Below are 19,111 nucleotides of genomic sequence, written 5' to 3'. Positions count from 1 at the left end.
TGCGTGTCAGTGTGTGTCAGTGTGTGCGTGTCAGTGTGCTTTGGAAAACATTTCTCTTCGTCTCTCTCCTCACTGGTTTTCAGTTGGTTGACTTGTTTCTCTCTCCCCTCCTCTTTCTTCTCTCTTTGGCACGGGAACGTGTGGCGGCTGACACAGATGGATGGAACGGGCGGACAATCTCTTTCTCTCCCTCTCTCGTTCACTTGTCCTGCCACGAGTCTCCACCAGGTGGCGCTATTTGGACAGCTTGCTGATGACTCGGATCAGAGCTCCGTTCTCATCTTTCAAGCGCTGGTTGTCGGCTTTCAGATTCGATAAGACCTGCAGAGAGGAGGGGAGGGGATAATTAAACTGAAGCTAATCTTAACGTGCTATCAGAGGGCTGGATCACATCAATATCAGGGTCTAGTGCTGTATATTATAAAGAATTTTTCAGAGGGCTGGATCACATCAATATCAGGGCCTAGTGCTGTATATTATAAGGACATTTCAGAGGGCTGGATCTCATCAATATCAGGGTCTAGTGCTGTATATTATAAAGACATTTCAGAAGCCTGGATCTCATCAATATCAGGGTCTAGTGCTGTATATTATAAAGACATTTCAGAGGGCTGGATCTCATCAATATCAGGGTCTAGTGCTGTATATTATAAAGACATTTCAGAGGGCTGGATCTCATCAATATCAGGGTCTAGCGCTGTATATTATAAAGACATTTCAGAGGGCTGTGTCTCATCAATATCAGGGTCTAGTGCTGTATATTATAAAGACATTTCAGAGGGCTGGGTCTCATCAATATCAGGGTCTAGTGCTGTATATTATAAAGACATTTCAGAGGGCTGTGTCTCATCAATATCAGGGTCTAGTGCTGTATATTATAAAGACATTTCAGAGGGCTGTGTCTCATCAATATCAGGGTCTAGTGCTGTATATTATAAAGACATTTCAGAGGGCTGGATCTCATCAATATCAGGGTCTAGTGCTGTATATTATAAAGACATTTCAGAGGGCTGGATCTCATCAATATCAGGGCCTAGTGCTGTATATTATAAAGACATTTCAGAGGGCTGGATCTCATCAATATCAGGGTCTAGTGCTGTATACTATAAAGACATTTCAGAGGGCTGGATCTCATCAATATCAGGGTCTAGTGCTGCATACTATAAAGACATTTCAGAGGGCTGTGTCTCATCAATATCAGGGTCTAGTGCTGCATACTATAAAGACATTTCAGAGGGCTGGATCGCAGGGTCTGCTTTATATTATATTATATTATATATATAATACATGTAAACTCTACAGCAGCCAGCCTCTCACCTCCATCTCTTCCTCCAGCTCTGAGACTCTTCTCTCCAAGGACTGGCGCTCCTGCAGGGTGAGACAGTGAGGGAGGAAGCAAGTGTGTGAGAGAACAACCCAGAGAGAAGGTGACGTGATATTTGTGTGATGAATCAGCTCCCAGGAACCGGACAAGCATTCAAAACCACAAATTGTCTTCCCTGGTCAGCACAATCGCCAGGGCTCAATCGCAGGTCAGCACAATCGCCAGGGCTCAATCACAGGTCAGCACTATGCCAGGGCTCAATCACTGGTCAGCACAATCGCCAGGGCTCAATCACAGGCCAGCACAATCACAGGTCAGCACAATCGCCAGGGCTCAATCACAGGTCAGCACAATCGCCAGGGCTCAATCACTGGTCAGTTTCTCACCTTCTTCTCCATCTCCAGCAGCACAGAGCGGTCTGCAAAGCGCTCCTGCATCTGAGGGAAGAGAGGACAGAATTACACACACAGATATACAAAGACATACAGACAGATACACACACACACACACACACACACACACACAAAGACATACAGACAGAGATACACACAGAGAGAGACAGATACACACACACACACACACAGACAGACAGAGATGCACACATAAAGTCACAGTTACCTGGCTGGCCTTGTCCAGTTCCCCTTTGGTCTGGATGATCTTTTTCTGGGAGTCCTGGAACTGGGACTGCAGCCGGGCATTCTCCCTGCTCATCTCCTCATAAAGCTGGGGGGAGGGGGAGAGGGGGAGTGGCATTAGCGGAAGCAGTTGGTTGGTTCTTACAGGTGTGATTTTATTTGCTACAATGCTGCGGCAACTCTGTGACTCCACCCACCTTCTTGTAGTCCTTCCTGTCTGTCTCGGAGGGGTCAGAGCGAGAGTAGGTGGAGCTAGAGCGAGAGTAGAGAGAGCCACGGCTAGCAATCCTGTCATTGGCCATCAGTTCACCCCTGAGGAAATTCAACCCAATGGTGTGTCAGTAATTGAGGTGTTACAGACGCCTTCCTCGCAGTGTGAGGTTTACAGGAGCATTTCCAACTGAATGACTTCTAAATCTGCAGAACTAGCCAGCGTGGATCGGGTGAGTTCAGTGAAATGAAACGGGGAACGCTGAGAAGGGCAAGCATTCGAATCAGGGCCGTGCTCACAGACCCACACAATACATCACTGCTGTCTGTCTGTCTGCCTGTCTAATCTAGATTTGTTTCCAATGCACAAAAACATTAACGCTACATTTTATGAATGACATATTTTACACCACGATCACATCACACTGTCCTCTGGGATCACAGCAGGGATGGCACGAAGACTCCTATTGCATAGCAGTTCACCCACTCCAGGTTTCACTGCGAGCTTGATTAGCCACACTGTACTGGTCACAAGCTCAGGCATGTCTAATTAAACTCAGAGTGAAGGCAGGAATGGATCACACTGCTGTGCAATGCAGGGAGTCTCATTTCCAGCCCTGTTGCAGTGTGCATGTTGTGTCACTGGAATACACAGCTAGTGGATCTGCAGGGCCTGGGAATGAAACGGCAGTGCCGTTGAGCTCTGACTCCACGGCTTCATTCACTGAGCCACGTTCAGCTGTGAATCACAGAGAGGACAAACAAACAAGACTTACCTGCTGAGCCTGTCAGCCTGAAACACAACCGAGAGAGAGAGAGAGAGAGAGATTAGTGGTCATGTGACCTGCACAGCCCTTGCCGGCACACCATGTGACCTGTCAACTACAAACACAGAGGCACCAGGGAGACTGCAGATTCCACCATGCAACCCTATGCGTCTCAGTGTGTCTCACTACATGTGTGTGTGTGTGTGTGTGTCTCAGTGCACCTCTGCCCCTGGGTAAAGTCCAGGCAGGTTGGCTAATCCAATTACCAGCTTGAGGAGAGGAGCGGAAGTACAGACTCTGAGCGTCTGGCTTTCCTGTTTCCCTTCCTGGGTTTAGGAAGGATTTAAAAAAAAAAAAAAAAAGAAAAAAAAGGATGTCAGAAATCAAATCTACTGAACCTTCTCTACCCACTGAGCTCCTCAAACCCACTGCCTTCCACACTGCAGCCCAGCGCTTTCTCTAACCACTGAGCTACTCAAACCCACTGCCTTCCACACTGCAGCCCAGCGCTTTCTCTAACCACTGAGCTCCTCAAACCCACTGCCTTCCACACTGCAGCCCAGCGCTTTCTCTAACCACTGAGCTCCTCAAACCCACTGCCTTCCACACTGCAGCCCAGCGCTTTCTCTAACCACTGAGCTCCTCAAACCCACTGCCTTCCACACTGCAGCCCAGCGCTTTCTCTAACCACTGAGCTCCTCAAACCCACTGCCTTCCACACTGCAGCCCAGCACTCTAACCACTGAGCTCCTCAAACCCACTGCCTTCCACACTGCAGCCCAGCACTCCAACCACTGAGCTCCTCAAACCCACTGCCTTCCACACTGCAGCCCAGCGCTTTCTCTAACCACTGAGCTCCTCAAACCCACTGCCTTCCACACTGCAGCCCAGCGCTTTCTCTAACCACTGAGCTCCTCAAACCCACTGCCTTCCACACTGCAGCCCAGCGCTTTCTCTAACCACTGAGCTACTCAAACCCACTGCCTTCCACACTGCAGCCCAGTGCTTTCTCTACCCACTGAGCTCCTCAAACCCACTGCCTTCCACACTGCAGCCCAGCGCTTTCTCTAACCACTGAGCTACTCAAACCCACTGCCTTCCACACTGCAGCCCAGCGCTTTCTCTAACCACTGAGCTCCTCAAACCCACTGCCTTCCACACTGCAGCCCAGCGCTTTCTCTAACCACTGAGCTCCTCAAACCCACTGCCTTCCACACTGCAGCCCAGCACTCTAACCACTGAGCTACTCAAACCCACTGCCTTCCACACTGCAGCCCAGCACTCTAACCACTGAGCTACTCAAACCCACTGCCTTCCACACTGCAGCCCAGCGCTTTCTCTAACCACTGAGCTACTCAAACCCACTGCCTTCCACACTGCAGCCCAGCGCTTTCTCTAACCACTGAGCTCCTCAAACCCACTGCCTTCCACACTGCAGCCCAGCGCTTTCTCTAACCACTGAGCTACTCAAACCCACTGCCTTCCACACTGCAGCCCAGCGCTTTCTCTAACCACTGAGCCACTCAAACCCACTGCCTTCCACACTGCAGCCCAGCAATCCAACCACTGAGCTCCTCAAACCCACTGCCTTCCACACTGCAGCCCAGCGCTTTCTCTAACCACTGAGCTACTCAAACCCACTGCCTTCCAGACTGCAGCCCAGCGCTTTCTCTACCCACTGAGCTCCTCAAACCCACTGCCTTCCACACTGCAGCCCAGCACTCCAACCACTGAGCTACTCAAACCCACTGCCTTCCACACTGCAGCCCAGCGCTTTCTCTACCCACTGAGCTCCTCAAACCCACTGCCTTCCACACTGCAGCCCAGCACTCCAACCACTGAGCTCCTCAAACCCACTGACTTCCACACTGCAGCCCAGCACTCTAACCACTGAGCTACTCAAACCCACTGCCTTCCACACTGCAGCCCAGCGCTTTCTCTAACCAGTGAGCTCCTCAAACCCACTGCCTTCCACACTGCAGCCCAGCGCTTTCTCTAACCACTGAGCTACTCAAACCCACTGCAGCCCAGCGCTTTCTCTAACCACTGAGATACTCAAACCCACTGCCTTCCACACTGCAGCCCAGCGCTTTCTCTACCCACTGAGCTACTCAAACCCACTGCCTTCCACACTGCAGCCCAGCACTCCAGCCACTGAGCTACTTAAACCCACTGCCTTCCACACTGCAGCCCAGAGCTTTCTTTCTACCTATAACCATCTTTCTGTTATATCAATTACTATGTCCGCGGGATACCAGCCACAGATGGTACGACTCATTCTCCAGTCCTCACTGTGAATGTGCCTCCCGCCTCCCTCCTTCCAATCTCCCCCCCCTTCCCCCTTCTCAAAGTGTGCTAATCTGGGCTGGGAGACTCTTGCTTGTGACATTTCAAATCTCATTAATGCTAACTGGGTCCGACCCTAAACCCTGCAGCCCAGGGCTGGTCAGCGTTCTGGTTTGGGGTGTGTGGGTGCGAATCAGCAAGGGTGTGTGTGTGGTTTGTTTTCTTAATCCTGTACTGTTTGCCGTCTTTCTCTTCCAATTAAGAAAGAAGGTGTGTATGCCACAGATTTTAACTCACTCACACACACAAACACACAATCATAAACACACACACTCACACTGCTCCTGCTCACCTGCTCAGCCCGGCCCCCTCCCTCCTCCTCTCCGGTGTCCTCGTTGTCATCACTCTGTTGGGCACAAGGGGGCATAATGAGGATCATAACTCCCACGACAGGAAGGCACTCCTCAGCATGTTGTTCAGTCCAGTCCCCCCTCTCCTCACCGTGTTGTTCAGTCCAGTCCCCCCTCTCCTCAGCATGTTGTTCAGTCCAGTCCCCCCTCTCCTCACCATGTTGTTCAGTCCAGTCCCCCCTCTCCTCAGCATGTTGTTCAGTCCAGTCCCCCCTCTCCTCACCGTGTTGTTCAGTCCAGTCCCCCCCTCTCCTCACCGTGTTGTTCAGTCCAGTCCCCCCTCTCCTCACCATGTTGTTCAGTCCAGTCCCCCCTCTCCTCACCGTGTTGTTCAGTCCAGTCCCCCCCTCTCCTCAGCATGTTGTTCAGTCCAGTCCCCCCTCTCCTCACCATGTTGTTCAGTCCAGTCCCCCCTCTCCTCACCGTGTTGTTCAGTCCAGTCCCCCCTCTCCTCACCGTGTTGTTCAGTCCAGTCCCCCCTCTCCTCACCGTGTTGTTCAGTCCAGTCCCCCCTCTCCTCACCGTGTTGTTCAGTCCAGTCCCCCCTCTCCTCACCGTGTTGTTCAGTCCAGTCCCCCCTCTCCTCACCGTGTTGTTCAGTCCAGTCCCCCCTCTCCTCACCGTGTTGTTCAGTCCAGTCCCCCCTCTCCTCACCGTGTTGTTCAGTCCAGTCCCCCCTCTCCTCACCGTGTTGTTCAGTCCAGTCCCCCCCTCTCCTCACCGTGTTGTTCAGTCCAGTCCCCCCTCTCCTCACCGTGTTGTTCAGTCCCTCTCCTCTTCTCTTTCCTCGTGGTCTGCGTCGGTCTCTCATTCCTGGCCCCAGCTTGTCATCCGAGTCCTTCTCCCCCGAGGCGCTCTGCCGAGCCTCTGAGACAGGGAGAGAGTACATTGTATATGGGTATAGAACATGTATGTGTATATGTGTGTGTGTGTATGTATATAAAAAATTTCAAAATCCTTGTACAGCTGCTGCATTAACTGCATGAGCATGTGAGTGAGTGAGTCTGAGTGTGTCTGTGTGTGAGTGTGAGTGAGAGCGAGTGTGATTGAGTGAGTCTGAGTGTGTATGAGTGTGAGTGAGAGCGAGTGTGATTGAGTGAGTCTGAGTGTGTCTGTGTGTGAGTGTGAGTGAGAGCGAGTGTGATTGAGTGAGTCTGAGTGTGTGTGAGTGTGAGTGAGAGCGAGTGTGATTGAGTGAGTCTGAGTGTGTCTGTGTGTGAGTGTGAGTGAGAGCGAGTGTGATTGAGTGAGTCTGAGTGTGTCTGTGTGTGAGTGTGAGTGAGTGCGAGTGTGAGTGAGTGAGTCTGAGTGTGTCTGTGTGTGAGTGTGAGTGAGAGCGAGTGTGATTGAGTGAGTGTCTGTGTCTCAGGTACCTTTGCTCTCCTCAGGTCTGTCAGGTCGGCTGGGGTCGGCGGGGGTCGTGAGGCCCAGCAGGTCTGACTTCTGCAGGTTCGCAATGCGTGACCTCCAGGTGACCTCCTGACAATAACATCATCACAAGGACTGTCACTGACAAGGTATTCTCTTCTCTGTCCCCCAGTCCTGCTAGCCCATTGTTTCTGCCCTCTCCTCTCCTCTCCTCTCCTCACCCCCTCTTCTCCAGTCCTGCCAGCCCACTGTTTCTGCCCTCTCCTCTCCTCTCCTCACCCCCTCTTCTCCAGTCCTGCCAGCCCACTGTTTCTGCCCTCTCCTCTCCTCTCCTCACCCCCTCTTCTCCAGTCCTGCCAGCCCACTGTTTCTGCCCTCTCCTCTCCTCTCCTCACCCCCTCTTCTCCAGTCCTGCCAGCCTCTCCTCTCCTCTCCTCACCCCCTCTTCTCCAGTCCTGCCAGCCCATTGTTTCTGCCCTCTCCTCTCCTCTCCTCACCCCCTCTTCTCCAGTCCTGCTAGCCCGGTGCTTGCTCAATGCCTCTGCTCTCTCCTTCTCCTCCTCCTCCTCTCTCTTCCTCTCCTCGTCTCTCTGCTCGTTCGCTCTCGTCTCCAGCTGTCCCTTCATTGTCTTCTCAGCCTCCTGCAGGTCTGTCAGAGTGACTCCCTGGAGCACAAAAAGACAAGCGGAACACGGGGATTACTCTAGAACAGGAACACTGGGATTGCTCTAGAACAGGAACACAGGGATTACTCTAGAACAGGAACACAGGGATTGCTCTAGAACAGGAACACAGGGATTACTCTAGAACAGGAACACAGGGATTACTCTAGAACAGGAACACAGGGATTGCTCTAGAACAGGAACACAGGGATTACTCTAGAACAGGAACACAGGGATTACTCTAGAACAGGAACACAGGGATTGCTCTAGAACAGGAACACAGGGATTACTCAAGTACATAAACAGAGTAAGGCTACTCTTGAGGAAACTGATACCAATCTAGAGCACAGGGACAGACTGGGAGATTACTCTGGAACAGTACCCGTACCTGTGTGGATCTCCGGGACTGCCGGGCGTGTCGGGACCGCGCCTTCCTCTGGGCCTCGGCCTCCTCATCTCGCACCGGGGTCAGGTATGACCTGGAACACACAGAACCAGAACCGGACCTGGTCAGAGACACAGCACAGCAGGACCAGAACACAACTGGGACACACACGAAATAAAAAGAACCAGTCACAGACACTGCAGGACGGGAACAGGTCAGAGACAGAACCCAACTGGACCGGGTCACACACAAAAGAGTACCAGAGCCAGGCTCCCGGCACACATCAGCAATGCGCTGCCCAGCCTGGCAGTGCCTGGCTGTGATGTCACTTCCTGTCTCACCTGCGGCGCTCCTTTGCCTCGTTCTGGGTGGCAGCAGTCGCACTGGATGAGGATGTCGTAGTTGTCATGGAAACAGAGTCTTTGTCCTCCACCTGCCGTGCAAGCCTGGGAGGGAGGGGGGGGGCATTAGAAATACTGCAGAAATACTAGAGAAATTACACCAAGAAAACTATAAAAATCAAGGTGCATTTACATTGAGAAAGACTTCCAGTCAAACCGTTTCTCATTGAATTCACACTGAAGACACTGAGAAAGACTTCCAGTCAAAACGTTTCTCATTGAATTCACACTGAAGACACTGAGAAAGACTTCCAGTCAAAACGTTTCTCATTGAATTCACACTGAAGACACTGAGAAAGACTTCCAGTCAAAACGTTTCTCATTGAATTCACACTGAAGACACTGAGAAAGACTTCCAGTCAAAACGTTTCTCATTGAATTCACACTGAAGACACTGAGAAAGACTTCCAGTCAAAACGTTTCTCATTGAATTTGCAGAGTTTCTTTTAGTGTTTGTAAACAGTGACCAGCGCTCCTCAGAGCCGAGTCCGGGGGTGTTTCTCATTGAATTTCTAAAGTGACGTTTGTAAAGGCAGCGGTATTAAGTGTGTAATGGTTCGGGATGATATTTCAACCCCCTCCCCTTACCTCTGTGCCGTCAGGGCGTTGAGTCGGCTGAGGGCAGAGGTGGACGTCGTCCCAGAATCCTCTGCTTTGCGTCCGAAGGAGGAGCTGAAACACCACAGAGACTTCATTAACAGAGAGCACGTTTCTCTGGGGTCTGTACAGAGCTGCGTGCATTCCTGGGTATGGGAGGATTACTGAAGGAAAAGCACCCACTCCTTCCACTTCATACAAACCGGACCAGGCAATCACCTCAAAGAAAGATGGATGCGAGCTTCACACACACTCAGAGAACACACAGAGACAGACAAAGACACATTCAAACACACTGTGAGCGACAGAGACAGACAATGAACAAGTCCCTGAGCCCCCGCCCCAGTGATGAGACTCAGTCAGTACCTCCTGTAGCCATGGCGATAGGGAAGGGGCTGGGCACGCACACTCTCCCCCACCACTTGCAAATACAGTTCCCTGCACAGTGACATCATCAGTGACATCAGAGACCGCATGCAAGACAGAAAAGGCAACAAACAAAAAACAAGCCAGTGTCAGTAAGAAAGGAGAATGACAGGCAGAGAGACCAGGCAGAGAGACCATGCAGAACCTGTGCACAGACCAGACAGAGAGACCACGCACAGAGACCATGCACAGAGACCAGACAGAGAGACCACGCGCAGAGACCACGCACAGAGACCAGGCAGAGAGGCCACGCACAGAGGCCATGCACAGAGAGACCAGGCAGAGAGACCACGCAGAGAGACCAGGCACAGAGACCACGCACAGAGACCACGCAGAGAGGCCACGCACAGAGGCCATGCCACAGGCAGAGAGACCACGCAGAGAGCCCAGGCACAGAGGCCACGCAGAGAGACCACGCAGAGGGGCCACGCACAGGGGCCACGCACAGAGAGACCACGCACAGAGCCCACGCACAGAGCCCACGCACTGAGACCACGCACAGAGACCACGCACAGAGACCACGCAGAGAGACCACGCACAGAGCCCACGCACAGAGACCACGCACAGAGACCACGCACAGAGCCCACGCACAGAGACCACGCACAGAGACCACGCACAGAGCCCACGCACAGAGACCACGCACAGAGACCACGCACAGAGCCCACGCACAGAGACCACGCACAGAGACCACGCACAGAGCCCACGCACAGAGACCACGCACAGAGACCACGCACAGAGACCACGCACAGAGACCACGCACAGAGACCAGGCACAGAGCCCACGCACAGAGACCACGCACAGAGACCAGGCACAGAGCCCACGCACAGAGACCACGCACAGAGACCACGCACAGAGCCCACGCACAGAGACCACGCACAGAGACCAGGCACAGAGACCACGCACAGAGACCACGCACAGAGACCACGCACAGAGACCACGCACAGAGACCACGCACAGAGACCACGCACAGAGAGGCCACGCACAGAGACCAGGCACAGAGACCAGGCACAGAGACCACGCACAGAGACCACGCACAGAGCCCACGCACAGAGACCACGCACAGAGCCCACGCACAGAGACCACGCACAGAGACCACGCACAGAGACCACGCACAGAGACCACGCACAGAGACCACGCACAGAGACCACGCACAGAGACCACGCACAGAGACCACGCACAGAGACCACGCACAGAGAGGCCACGCACAGAGACCACGCACAGAGACCACGCACAGAGACCACGCACAGAGACCACGCACTGAGCCCACGCACAGAGACCACGCAGAGCCCACGCACAGAGCCCACGCACAGAGCCCACGCACAGAGACCAGGCAGAGATGAGGAGCCTGTGATCCGGCCAGACCGAGACCATCACCTCTAACAGCACAGCTTACTGCTGATTCCTGGTCCCGAACAATAATGAAAATTGGATTTGAAAGAACATGGATTGGAAAGCTTTGGTTTGCACTCCTTGAAGAGGAGGGGGAGGCAGAGAGAAACGAGGTAAGAGAACAGACATTACAATTGGAGAGCCTCGTCTTGGTTAGCAATCTTTTAAAGGCGGGTTAGGAAGTGTACTGAAAAACGCTGAAACGACGAAGCTGATCGGTATCCGTAATGATCGATCAGTAACCGCTCCAATCGCTTAACAAGCGGCAAAACCTTTAACGCGGTACCGTGACAGATGGACTAGAATCCCGTCTGCGGTTCCGAGCACACCCGTCTGGTACCGGCTGACCCATACCAAGCCTGCCACACCAGATCCGGTCCACAGGTTACTGGGCAAACTCGCTGTTTCAACCCGTCTCAATGGGGACTGACCGGATCACTGCATAGAACTCAGACAGACAGACACACAGACCTACAGACACACAGACAGAGACACAAAAAGGCAGACAGACCTGCGCTGAAAGCCGGGGGCAGAGCTCGTGACCTCGCTCCCTGATTGGCTGTTGAGGCGGCGTGTGTAGGAGGAGCTCCTGGCGAGTGCGCCCGTGACATCGGTGCTGTCAACCGCTGTGGGTTGCCGTGGAAACGAGCTGCTGCATGGGGGAGGGGAGGAGTTATGCACTCGCTTGCGTTTCTGCTTTTTGTCCAACAGACAGTAAAGAAAAGCTACAAGCAGAAGAGGAAGAACTAGAAGCAGCTCCCACTCCAAGAAATGTGAGTCTGGAGCTCCAAAACTCGATCTTACTAATTTCACAAGCACGTCGCAGATCATGGGGATCGCACTAGAGTAACTCAAGCTGGAAAGAGATTAGGAAGCTCCCAGCCCCCTCCCCTCCCCCCATACCTGCTAGGGGGCTCGTGACTGCTGTCCGGGATGCTGAAGAGGTGTCGGGTGGGGGTGGGGGGGACCCGGGCCAGACGGGGCTCCCTGCTCTCTCCGTCCTGCGGTAGCAAAAACCCAACCAATAACTCCATCAATACCACAAGTCACAGCCCACTCGGTCAAGCCCTCCCACTCTCCGTGCTGTACCCGCCTCACCTTGGCCTGCGTCTCTGTGCCAGTGAGTCGGGGGCTGGACGCGGACCGGATGATCCCCCCGCTGCTGTCCCGGACCTTGCTCTCCTCCTGGCCCCTAGGCGCCCCCGCGCTGTTCAGGGCCCCGTAGCTGCCTGTCTTGCGCAGTGAGGTCCTCCAGGAGGTAGGGGGCGCTGCTCCGTCCTTCCTCTCCTCCTCCGCCCCGCCCGTGGCAGAGCGAGGGGCTGCAGGAGGTTTGCTGGGGGGGCTGGAGCTCTGGAGGGGGGGCACAATTATCCAGGACTTAAACACTCAGTGGAAAAGAGAAACGCAACGGCGAAGCGGGGCTGTGGTGAGGTCACTTCAATCTCTAATGAATGAAACGCAACGGCGAAGCGGGGCTGTGGTGAGGTCACTTCAATCTCTAATGAATGAAACGCAACGGCGAAGCGGGGCTGTGGTGAGGTCACTTCAATCTCTAATGAATGAAACGCAACGGTGAAGCGGGGCTGTGGTGAGGTCACTTCAATCTCTAATGAATGAAACGCAACGGCGAAGCGGGGCTGTGGTGAGGTCACTTCAATCTCTAATGAATGAAACGCAACGGCGAAGCGGGGCTGTGGTGAGGTCACTTCAATCTCTAATGAATGAAACGCAACGGCGAAGCGGGGCTGTGGTGAGGTCACTTCAATCTCTAATGAATGAAACGCAACGGCGAAGCGGGGCTGTGGTGAGGTCACTTCAATCTCTAATGAATGAAACGCAACGGGGAAGCGGGGCTGTGGTGAGGTCACTTCAATCTCTAATGAATGAAACGCAACGGGGAAGCGGGGCTGTGGTGAGGTCACTTCAATCTCTAATGAATGAAACGCAACGGGGAAGCGGGGCTGTGGTGAGGTCACTTCAATCTCTAATGAATGAAACGCAATGGCGAAACGGGGTTGTGGTGAGGTCACTTCAATCTCTAATGAATGAAACGCAATGGTGAAGCGGGGCTGTGGTGAGGTCACTTCAATCTCTAATGAATGAAACGCAACGGCGAAGCGGGGCTGTGGTGAGGTCACTTCAATCTCTAATGAATGAAACGCAATGGTGAAGCGAGGCTGTGGTGAGGTCACTTCAATCTCTAATGAACGAAACGCAACGGGGAAGCGGGGCTGTGGTGAGGTCACTTCAATCTCTAATGAATGAAACGCAATGGTGAAGCGGGGCTGTGGTGAGGTCACTTCAATCTCTAATGAATGAAACGCAATGGTGAAGCGGGGCTGTGGTGAGGTCACTTCAATCTCTAATGAATGAAACGCAACGGGAAGCGGGGCTGTGGTGAGGTCACTTCAATCTCTAATGAATGAAACGCAACGGGGAAGCGGGGCTGTGGTGAGGTCACTTCAATCTCTAATGAATGAAACGCAATGGTGAAGCGGGGCTGTGGTGAGGTCACTTCAATCTCTAATGAATGAAACGCAATGGTGAAGCAGGGCTGTGGTGAGGTCACTTCAGTCTTCTCTGATGAACGAATCTGATATTTCTTCCTTATTACTTTAAATACCAAACCATGCTTTCTCACCACTTTGATCAATTCCTGGTTTCACTGTGAGTTTAATAAGACACACCTGAGCTTGTTCCCCAGACACACTGGGGCTGATCAAGCTGCTGGTAAAACCTGGACTAGGTGACACTGCTGTGCAACAGGAGTCTTTGATATTATTCTTAAACTCACAGAATGAATGTAAAACCTGGAGTATTACCATTGTTATTATCAAGCTCATTAGGCTCCACCCACCTTCTTGCTGAGTCCGCTGGTTGCCGCAGCGACGGCAGGACTGTTCAGTTCGTTGTTCAAGTTGTTTATTATTTCACGAGTTTTCACTTTCTCTGCATAAAAAAGAGAGAGAGAGAGAGAGAGAGAGAGAGAGAGAGAGAGAGAGAGAGAGAGAGAGAGCGCTCATAGAACAAACCGATGTGTACACTGAACCGAAATAGAAGGCAGGAAGTGCCAAACCTCTCTCTTCTGCCAGATTCCTCCTCGGAGCTAGAGCTGCTCGACTCTCTATGACCTCCCTCTCTCACCTGGCTCTCTCGCTCACTCACTCTCTGTCTCTCTGACTTGCTCGCTCTCTCTCTAGCGCTCACTCGCTCTCTGACTCTCTGACTCTCGCGCTCTCTCACCTGGCTCTCTCACTCACTCGCTCACTCTCTGTCTCTCTGACTTGCTCGTTCTCTCTCTCTCTAGCACTCACTCGCTCTCTGACTCTCTGACTCTCGCGCTCTCTCACCTGGCTCTCTCACTCACTCACTCTCTGTCTCTCTGACTTGCTCGCTCTCTCTCTCTAGCGCTCACTCGCTCTCTGACTCTCTGACTCTCGCGCTCTCTCACCTGGCTCTCTCGCTCACTCACTCACTCTCTGTCTCTCTGACTTGCTCGCTCTCTCTCTCTCTCTAGCGCTCACTCGCTCTCTGACTCTCGCGCTCTCTCACCTGGCTCTCTCGCTCACTCTCTGTCTCTCTGACTTGCTCTCTCTCTCTCTCTCTAGCGCTCACTCGCTCTCTGACTCTCTGACTCTCGCGCTCTCTCACCTGGCTCTCTCACTCACTCACTCTCTGTCTCTCTGACTTGCTCGCTCTCTCTCTCTCTCTCTACCGCTCTCTCGCTCTCTGACTCTCGCGCTCTCTCACCTGGCTCACTCACTCTCTGTCTCTCTGACTTGCTCGCTCTCTCTCTCTCTCTCTAGCGCTCACTCGCTCTCTGACTCTCGCGCTCTCTCACCTGGCTCTCTCACTCTCTGTCTCTCTGACTTGCTCGCTCTCTCTCTCTCTAGCGCTCACTCGCTCTCTCACTCTCTGACTCTCGCGCTCTCTCACCTGGCTCACTCACTCTCTGTCTCTCTGACTTGCTCGCTCTCTCTCTCTCTAGCGCTCACTCGCTCTCTCACTCTCTGACTCTCGCGCTCTCTCACCTGGCTCTCTCGCTCACTCACTCACTCTCTGTCTCTCTGACTTGCTCTCTCTCTCTCTCTCTAGCGCTCACTCGCTCTCTCACTCTCTGACTCTCGCGCTCTCTCACCTGGCTCTCTCGCTCACTCACTCACTCTCTGTCTCTCTGACTTGCTCGCTCTCTCTCTCTCTAGCGCTCACTCGCTCTCTGACTCTCGCGCTCTCTCACCTGGCTCTCTCGCTCGCTCACTCTCTGTCTCTCTGACTTGCTCGCTCTCTCTCTCTCTCTCTACCGCTCACTCGCTCTCTGACTCTCGCGCTCTCTCACCTGGGCTCACTCACTCTCTGTCTCTCTGACTTGCTCGCTCTCTCTCTCTCTAGCGCTCTCTGACTCTCGCGCTCTCTCACCTGGCTCTCTCGCTCGCTCACTCACTCTCTGTCTCTCTGACTTGCTCGCTCTCTCTCTCTCTAGCGCTCTCTCGCTCTCTGACTCTCGCGCTCTCTCACCTGGCTGTCTCACTCGCTCACTCTCTGTCTCTCTGACTTGCTCGCTCTCTCTCTCTCTAGCGCTCACTCGCTCTCTGACTCTCGCGCTCTCTCACCTGGCTCTCTCGCTCGCTCACTCTCTGTCTCTCTGACTTGCTCGCTCTCTCTCTCTCTAGCGCTCACTCGCTCTCTGACTCTCGTGCTCTCTCACCTGGCTGTCTCACTCGCTCACTCTCTGTCTCTCTGACTTGCTCGCTCGCTCTCTCTCTAGCGCTCACTCGCTCTCTGACTCTCTGACTCTCGCGCTCTCTCACCTGGCTCTCTCGCTCACTCTCTGTCTCTCTGACTTGCTCGCTCTCTCTCTCTCTAGCGCTCACTCGCTCTCTGACTCTCGCGCTCTCTCACCTGGCTCGCTCACTCTTTGTCTCTCTGACTTGCTCGCTCTCTCTCTCTCTAGCGCTCACTCGCTCTCTGACTCTCGTGCTCTCTCACCTGGCTGTCTCACTCGCTCACTCTTTGTCTCTCTGACTTGCTCGCTCTCTCTCTCTCTAGCGCTCACTCGCTCTCTCACTCTCTGACTCTTGCGCTCTCTCACCTGGCTCTCTCGACTTGCTCGCTCTCTCTCTCTCTAGCGCTCTCTGACTCTCTGACTCTCTCTCTCTGTCTCTGTCTCTCTCTCGCTCGCTCACTCTGTCTCTCGCTCTCTCTCTCTCTAGCGCTCACTCACTCTCTGACTCTCTCGCTCTCTCACCTGGCTCTCTCACTCGCTCACTCTCTCTGTCTCTCTTAGTTGCGAGAGAGCGAGCGTCTCTGCTCGACTGCTGAGAGACTGACTCTGACTCGCTCGAGAGAGAGATGCGCGAACGAGTACTGAGAGAGAGAGAGTGAGAGCGCGAGAGAGAAGCTCCGACTCACTTCTCCTCTCTCCTGCGACTTGAGTGAGCGAGAGAGTTGACGCTGCTCTCTCACCTGGCTCTCTCGCTCGCTCACTCTTTGTCTCTCTGACTTGCTCGCTCTCTCTCTCTCTAGCGCTCACTCGCTCTCTGACTCTCGTGCTCTCTCACCTGGCTGTCTCACTCGCTCACTCTGTCTCTCTGACTTGCTCGCTCGCTCTCTCTCTAGCGCTCACTCACTCTCTGACTCTCTGACTCTCGCGCTCTCTCACCTGGCTCTCTCACTCACTCACTTACTCTCTGTCTCTCTGACTTGCTCGCTCTCTCTCTCTCTAGCGCTCACTCGCTCTCTGTCTCTCTGACTGCTCGCTCTCTCTCTCTCTAGCTCTCTCTCTCGCTCACTCTCTGTCTCTCGCTGCTCGCTCACTCGCTCTCTCTCTAGCGCTCACTCGCTCTCTCACTCTCTGACTCTCGCGCTCTCTCACCTGGCTCTCTCACTCTCTGTCTCTCTGACTTGCTCGCTCTCTCTCTCTCTAGCGCTCACTCGCTCTCTGACTCTCGTGCTCTCTCACCTGGCTGTCTCACTCGCTCACTCTCTGATGAATCTCTCTCTCTGTCGCTCACGAATCGCTCTCGCTACTCTCTGCCTCATCGCTCTCCTGACTCTCGCTCGCTCATGGTCACCTGGCTCTCTGCGATCGCTCTCTCGCAGCGCCACTCACTCTCTGAGCCTCTGACTCTGAGCGCTCTGCTCTCCTGCTCTCTCTCACCTGGACTCTCTCACTCGCTGCAATCACTCGTCGGTCTCTCTGACCGCTTGCTCTCTCTCGCTCTAGCGCTGTCATCACGCCTAACTCTCTGACGCTCACCTACTTCTCTGATCTCTCACTGACTCTCTCGCTTCTGCGCTCTTCTCTGCGCTTCAGGTCGCTTCTCTCTCCAAGAGTAGCGCTCCGAAGATCACGTCACCTGGCTGTCTCACGCACATCACAAATCGCGTTCACTTGCTCGCTCTCTCTCTCTCTAGCGCTCACTCGCTCTCTGACTCTCGCGCTCTCTCACCTGGCTCTCTCGCTCGCTCACTCTCTGTCTCTCTGACTTGCTCGCTCTCTCTCTCTCTAGCGCTCACTCACTCTCTCTCTCACTCTCGCGCTCTCTCACCTGGCTGTCTCACTCGCTCACTCTGTCTCTCTGACTTGCTCGCTCGCTCTCTCTCTAGCGCTCACTCGCTCTCTGACTCTCTGACTCTCGCGCTCTCTCACCTGGCTCTCTCGCTCACTCGCTCTCTGTCTCTCTGACTTGCTCGCTCTCTCTCTCTCTAGCGCTCACTCGCTCTCTCACTCTCGCACTCTCGCGCTCTCTCACCTGGCTCTCTCACTCACTCACTTACTCTCTGTCTCTCTGACTTGTTCGCTCTCTCTCTCTCTAGCGCTCACTCACTCTCTGACTCTCTCACTCTCTCACCTGGCTGTCTCACTCGCTCACTCTGTCTCTCTGACTTGCTCGCTCGCTCTCTCTCTAGCGCTCACTCGCTCTCTGACTCTCGCCTGACTCTCACGCTCTCTCACCTGGCTCTCTCGCTCACTCACTTTCTGTCTCTCTGACTTGCTTGCTCTCTCTCTCTCTCTCTCTAGCGCTCACTCGCTCTGACTCTCTGACTCTCGCGCTCTCTCACCTGGCTCTCTGACTTGCTCGCTCGCTCTCTCTCTCTAGCGCTCACTCGCTCTCTGACTCTCGTGCTCTCTCACCTGGCTCTCTCGCTCGCTCACTCTCTGTCTCTCTGACTTGCTCGCTCTCTAACTCACTCACTGACTCTCGCTCGCTCTCCGGCTCTCTTGCTCGCTCTCTCCTGACTCTCGCTCTCTCTCTCACCTGACTCGGTCTCAGACTCTGTGTCAGATTCCTCCTCAGAGCTGGAGCTGCTCGACTCTCCCTTCCTCTCCTCCTCCACTCCCTCGAAGGCCACTGGTTCGAGTGTCTCCAGGGCACGCCTCTCCTTGTCGTGCAGAGAGATCTTCTCTTTACTGCTCATACGAGAAATAGAGCTCCTGTGGGGGGGGCATCGGGGAAGGGAGAGGGGGCGGGGCAAACACCATGCAGTAGCCAATCAGTGTCACACACACACGGCAAACAGCACAGCCAATCAGTGTGAGATTCCACTTCCCCTTTAAGAGAAACTCCAGACTTCTAGCACTGGAGCCCCAGTTTTGAGAGTTTCTGCTCAGCGAACGAGATTTAAAAAACATTACTAATTTAAAGCTTAAATAAAAAGAAAAAATGTAACCCTCTTACTTTGGTATCTGATTTAAACTTTGAAAAGTATAGAAAGTGAACTAGTGAACCGTCAACACAGCCGAGCCGCAAATTAACCAATCAGTGAACAGAGACTAAATCATCTTGCTTTGAAAATCAAACACCAAAAATATTGCTTAAAGGGGAAGTGTTTTTAGCCACAGTGTGTTACAAGCTCATACGTCAGTGTAAAAATCAACAAACAAACTGACCCCCCCGCCACACACACACGCTAACACACACACTGAAACACGAGCACACGCTAACACACACACACACACACACACACACACACACGGCTGTGGACCTGTGGAGTACCATTGACCTGTTCTCTTACTGGACAGCTCAATGGTTTTCTAGGCTGAGCCGAGCATCATAAGGAGGCTGGTTTCAGCGCTGCAGGGGTTAAACTCGACCTGTCAGTGTGACGTACGCCCCTCTACCTACACAGTGATCCCAAACGAAGCCCCAGCGCAGGGGTGCATGCATGCAGCATGTTTACCGACTCTGCCCGGCTCAGCCAGGGCTGAGAATAAGACTCCTATTGCACAGCAGTTTCACCCTCCTCCCCA

At 53.5% G+C, this 19,111-nt stretch overlaps 1 protein-coding gene across 5 annotated transcripts in view; it reads right to left on the bottom strand.

Annotated features, from left to right (window-relative positions):
- Window positions 1-19,111, bottom strand: part of LOC121294632 (protein phosphatase 1 regulatory subunit 12A-like) — a 38,782-nt gene continuing 19,671 nt past the window's right edge. Inside the window, exons 7-24 of one of the 5 annotated variants that reach the window (XM_041218540.1) lie at window positions 18,120-18,295; window positions 13,718-13,809; window positions 11,959-12,210; window positions 11,764-11,861; window positions 11,372-11,512; window positions 9,037-9,120; window positions 8,389-8,493; window positions 8,051-8,141; window positions 7,498-7,665; window positions 7,006-7,111; window positions 6,387-6,499; window positions 5,575-5,628; window positions 2,946-2,962; window positions 2,157-2,211; window positions 1,943-2,047; window positions 1,711-1,761; window positions 1,318-1,368; window positions 1-321 (exon numbers count right to left, since the gene is read on the bottom strand). In XM_041218540.1, the coding sequence (XP_041074474.1) occupies window positions 235-321; window positions 1,318-1,368; window positions 1,711-1,761; window positions 1,943-2,047; window positions 2,157-2,211; window positions 2,946-2,962; window positions 5,575-5,628; window positions 6,387-6,499; window positions 7,006-7,111; window positions 7,498-7,665; window positions 8,051-8,141; window positions 8,389-8,493; window positions 9,037-9,120; window positions 11,372-11,512; window positions 11,764-11,861; window positions 11,959-12,210; window positions 13,718-13,809; window positions 18,120-18,295 (1,846 nt within the window). In that variant the 3' untranslated portion in view covers window positions 1-234. Of the gene's footprint in view, window positions 322-1,317; window positions 1,369-1,710; window positions 1,762-1,942; window positions 2,048-2,156; window positions 2,272-2,945; window positions 2,963-5,574; window positions 5,629-6,386; window positions 6,500-7,005; window positions 7,112-7,497; window positions 7,666-8,050; window positions 8,142-8,388; window positions 8,494-9,036; window positions 9,121-11,371; window positions 11,513-11,763; window positions 11,862-11,958; window positions 12,211-13,717; window positions 13,810-18,119; window positions 18,296-19,111 lie in introns of all 5 variants that reach the window. The other 4 variants (XM_041218537.1, XM_041218536.1, XM_041218539.1 and 1 more) reach the window with 4 other exon arrangements.

Source organism: Polyodon spathula, chromosome 19, assembly GCF_017654505.1.
Source record: "Polyodon spathula isolate WHYD16114869_AA chromosome 19, ASM1765450v1, whole genome shotgun sequence".
Classification (NCBI taxonomy): domain Eukaryota; kingdom Metazoa; phylum Chordata; class Actinopteri; order Acipenseriformes; family Polyodontidae; genus Polyodon; species Polyodon spathula.
Note: the sequence above shows the minus strand (reverse complement) of the source record. Positions and strands in the feature narration are given on the sequence as shown.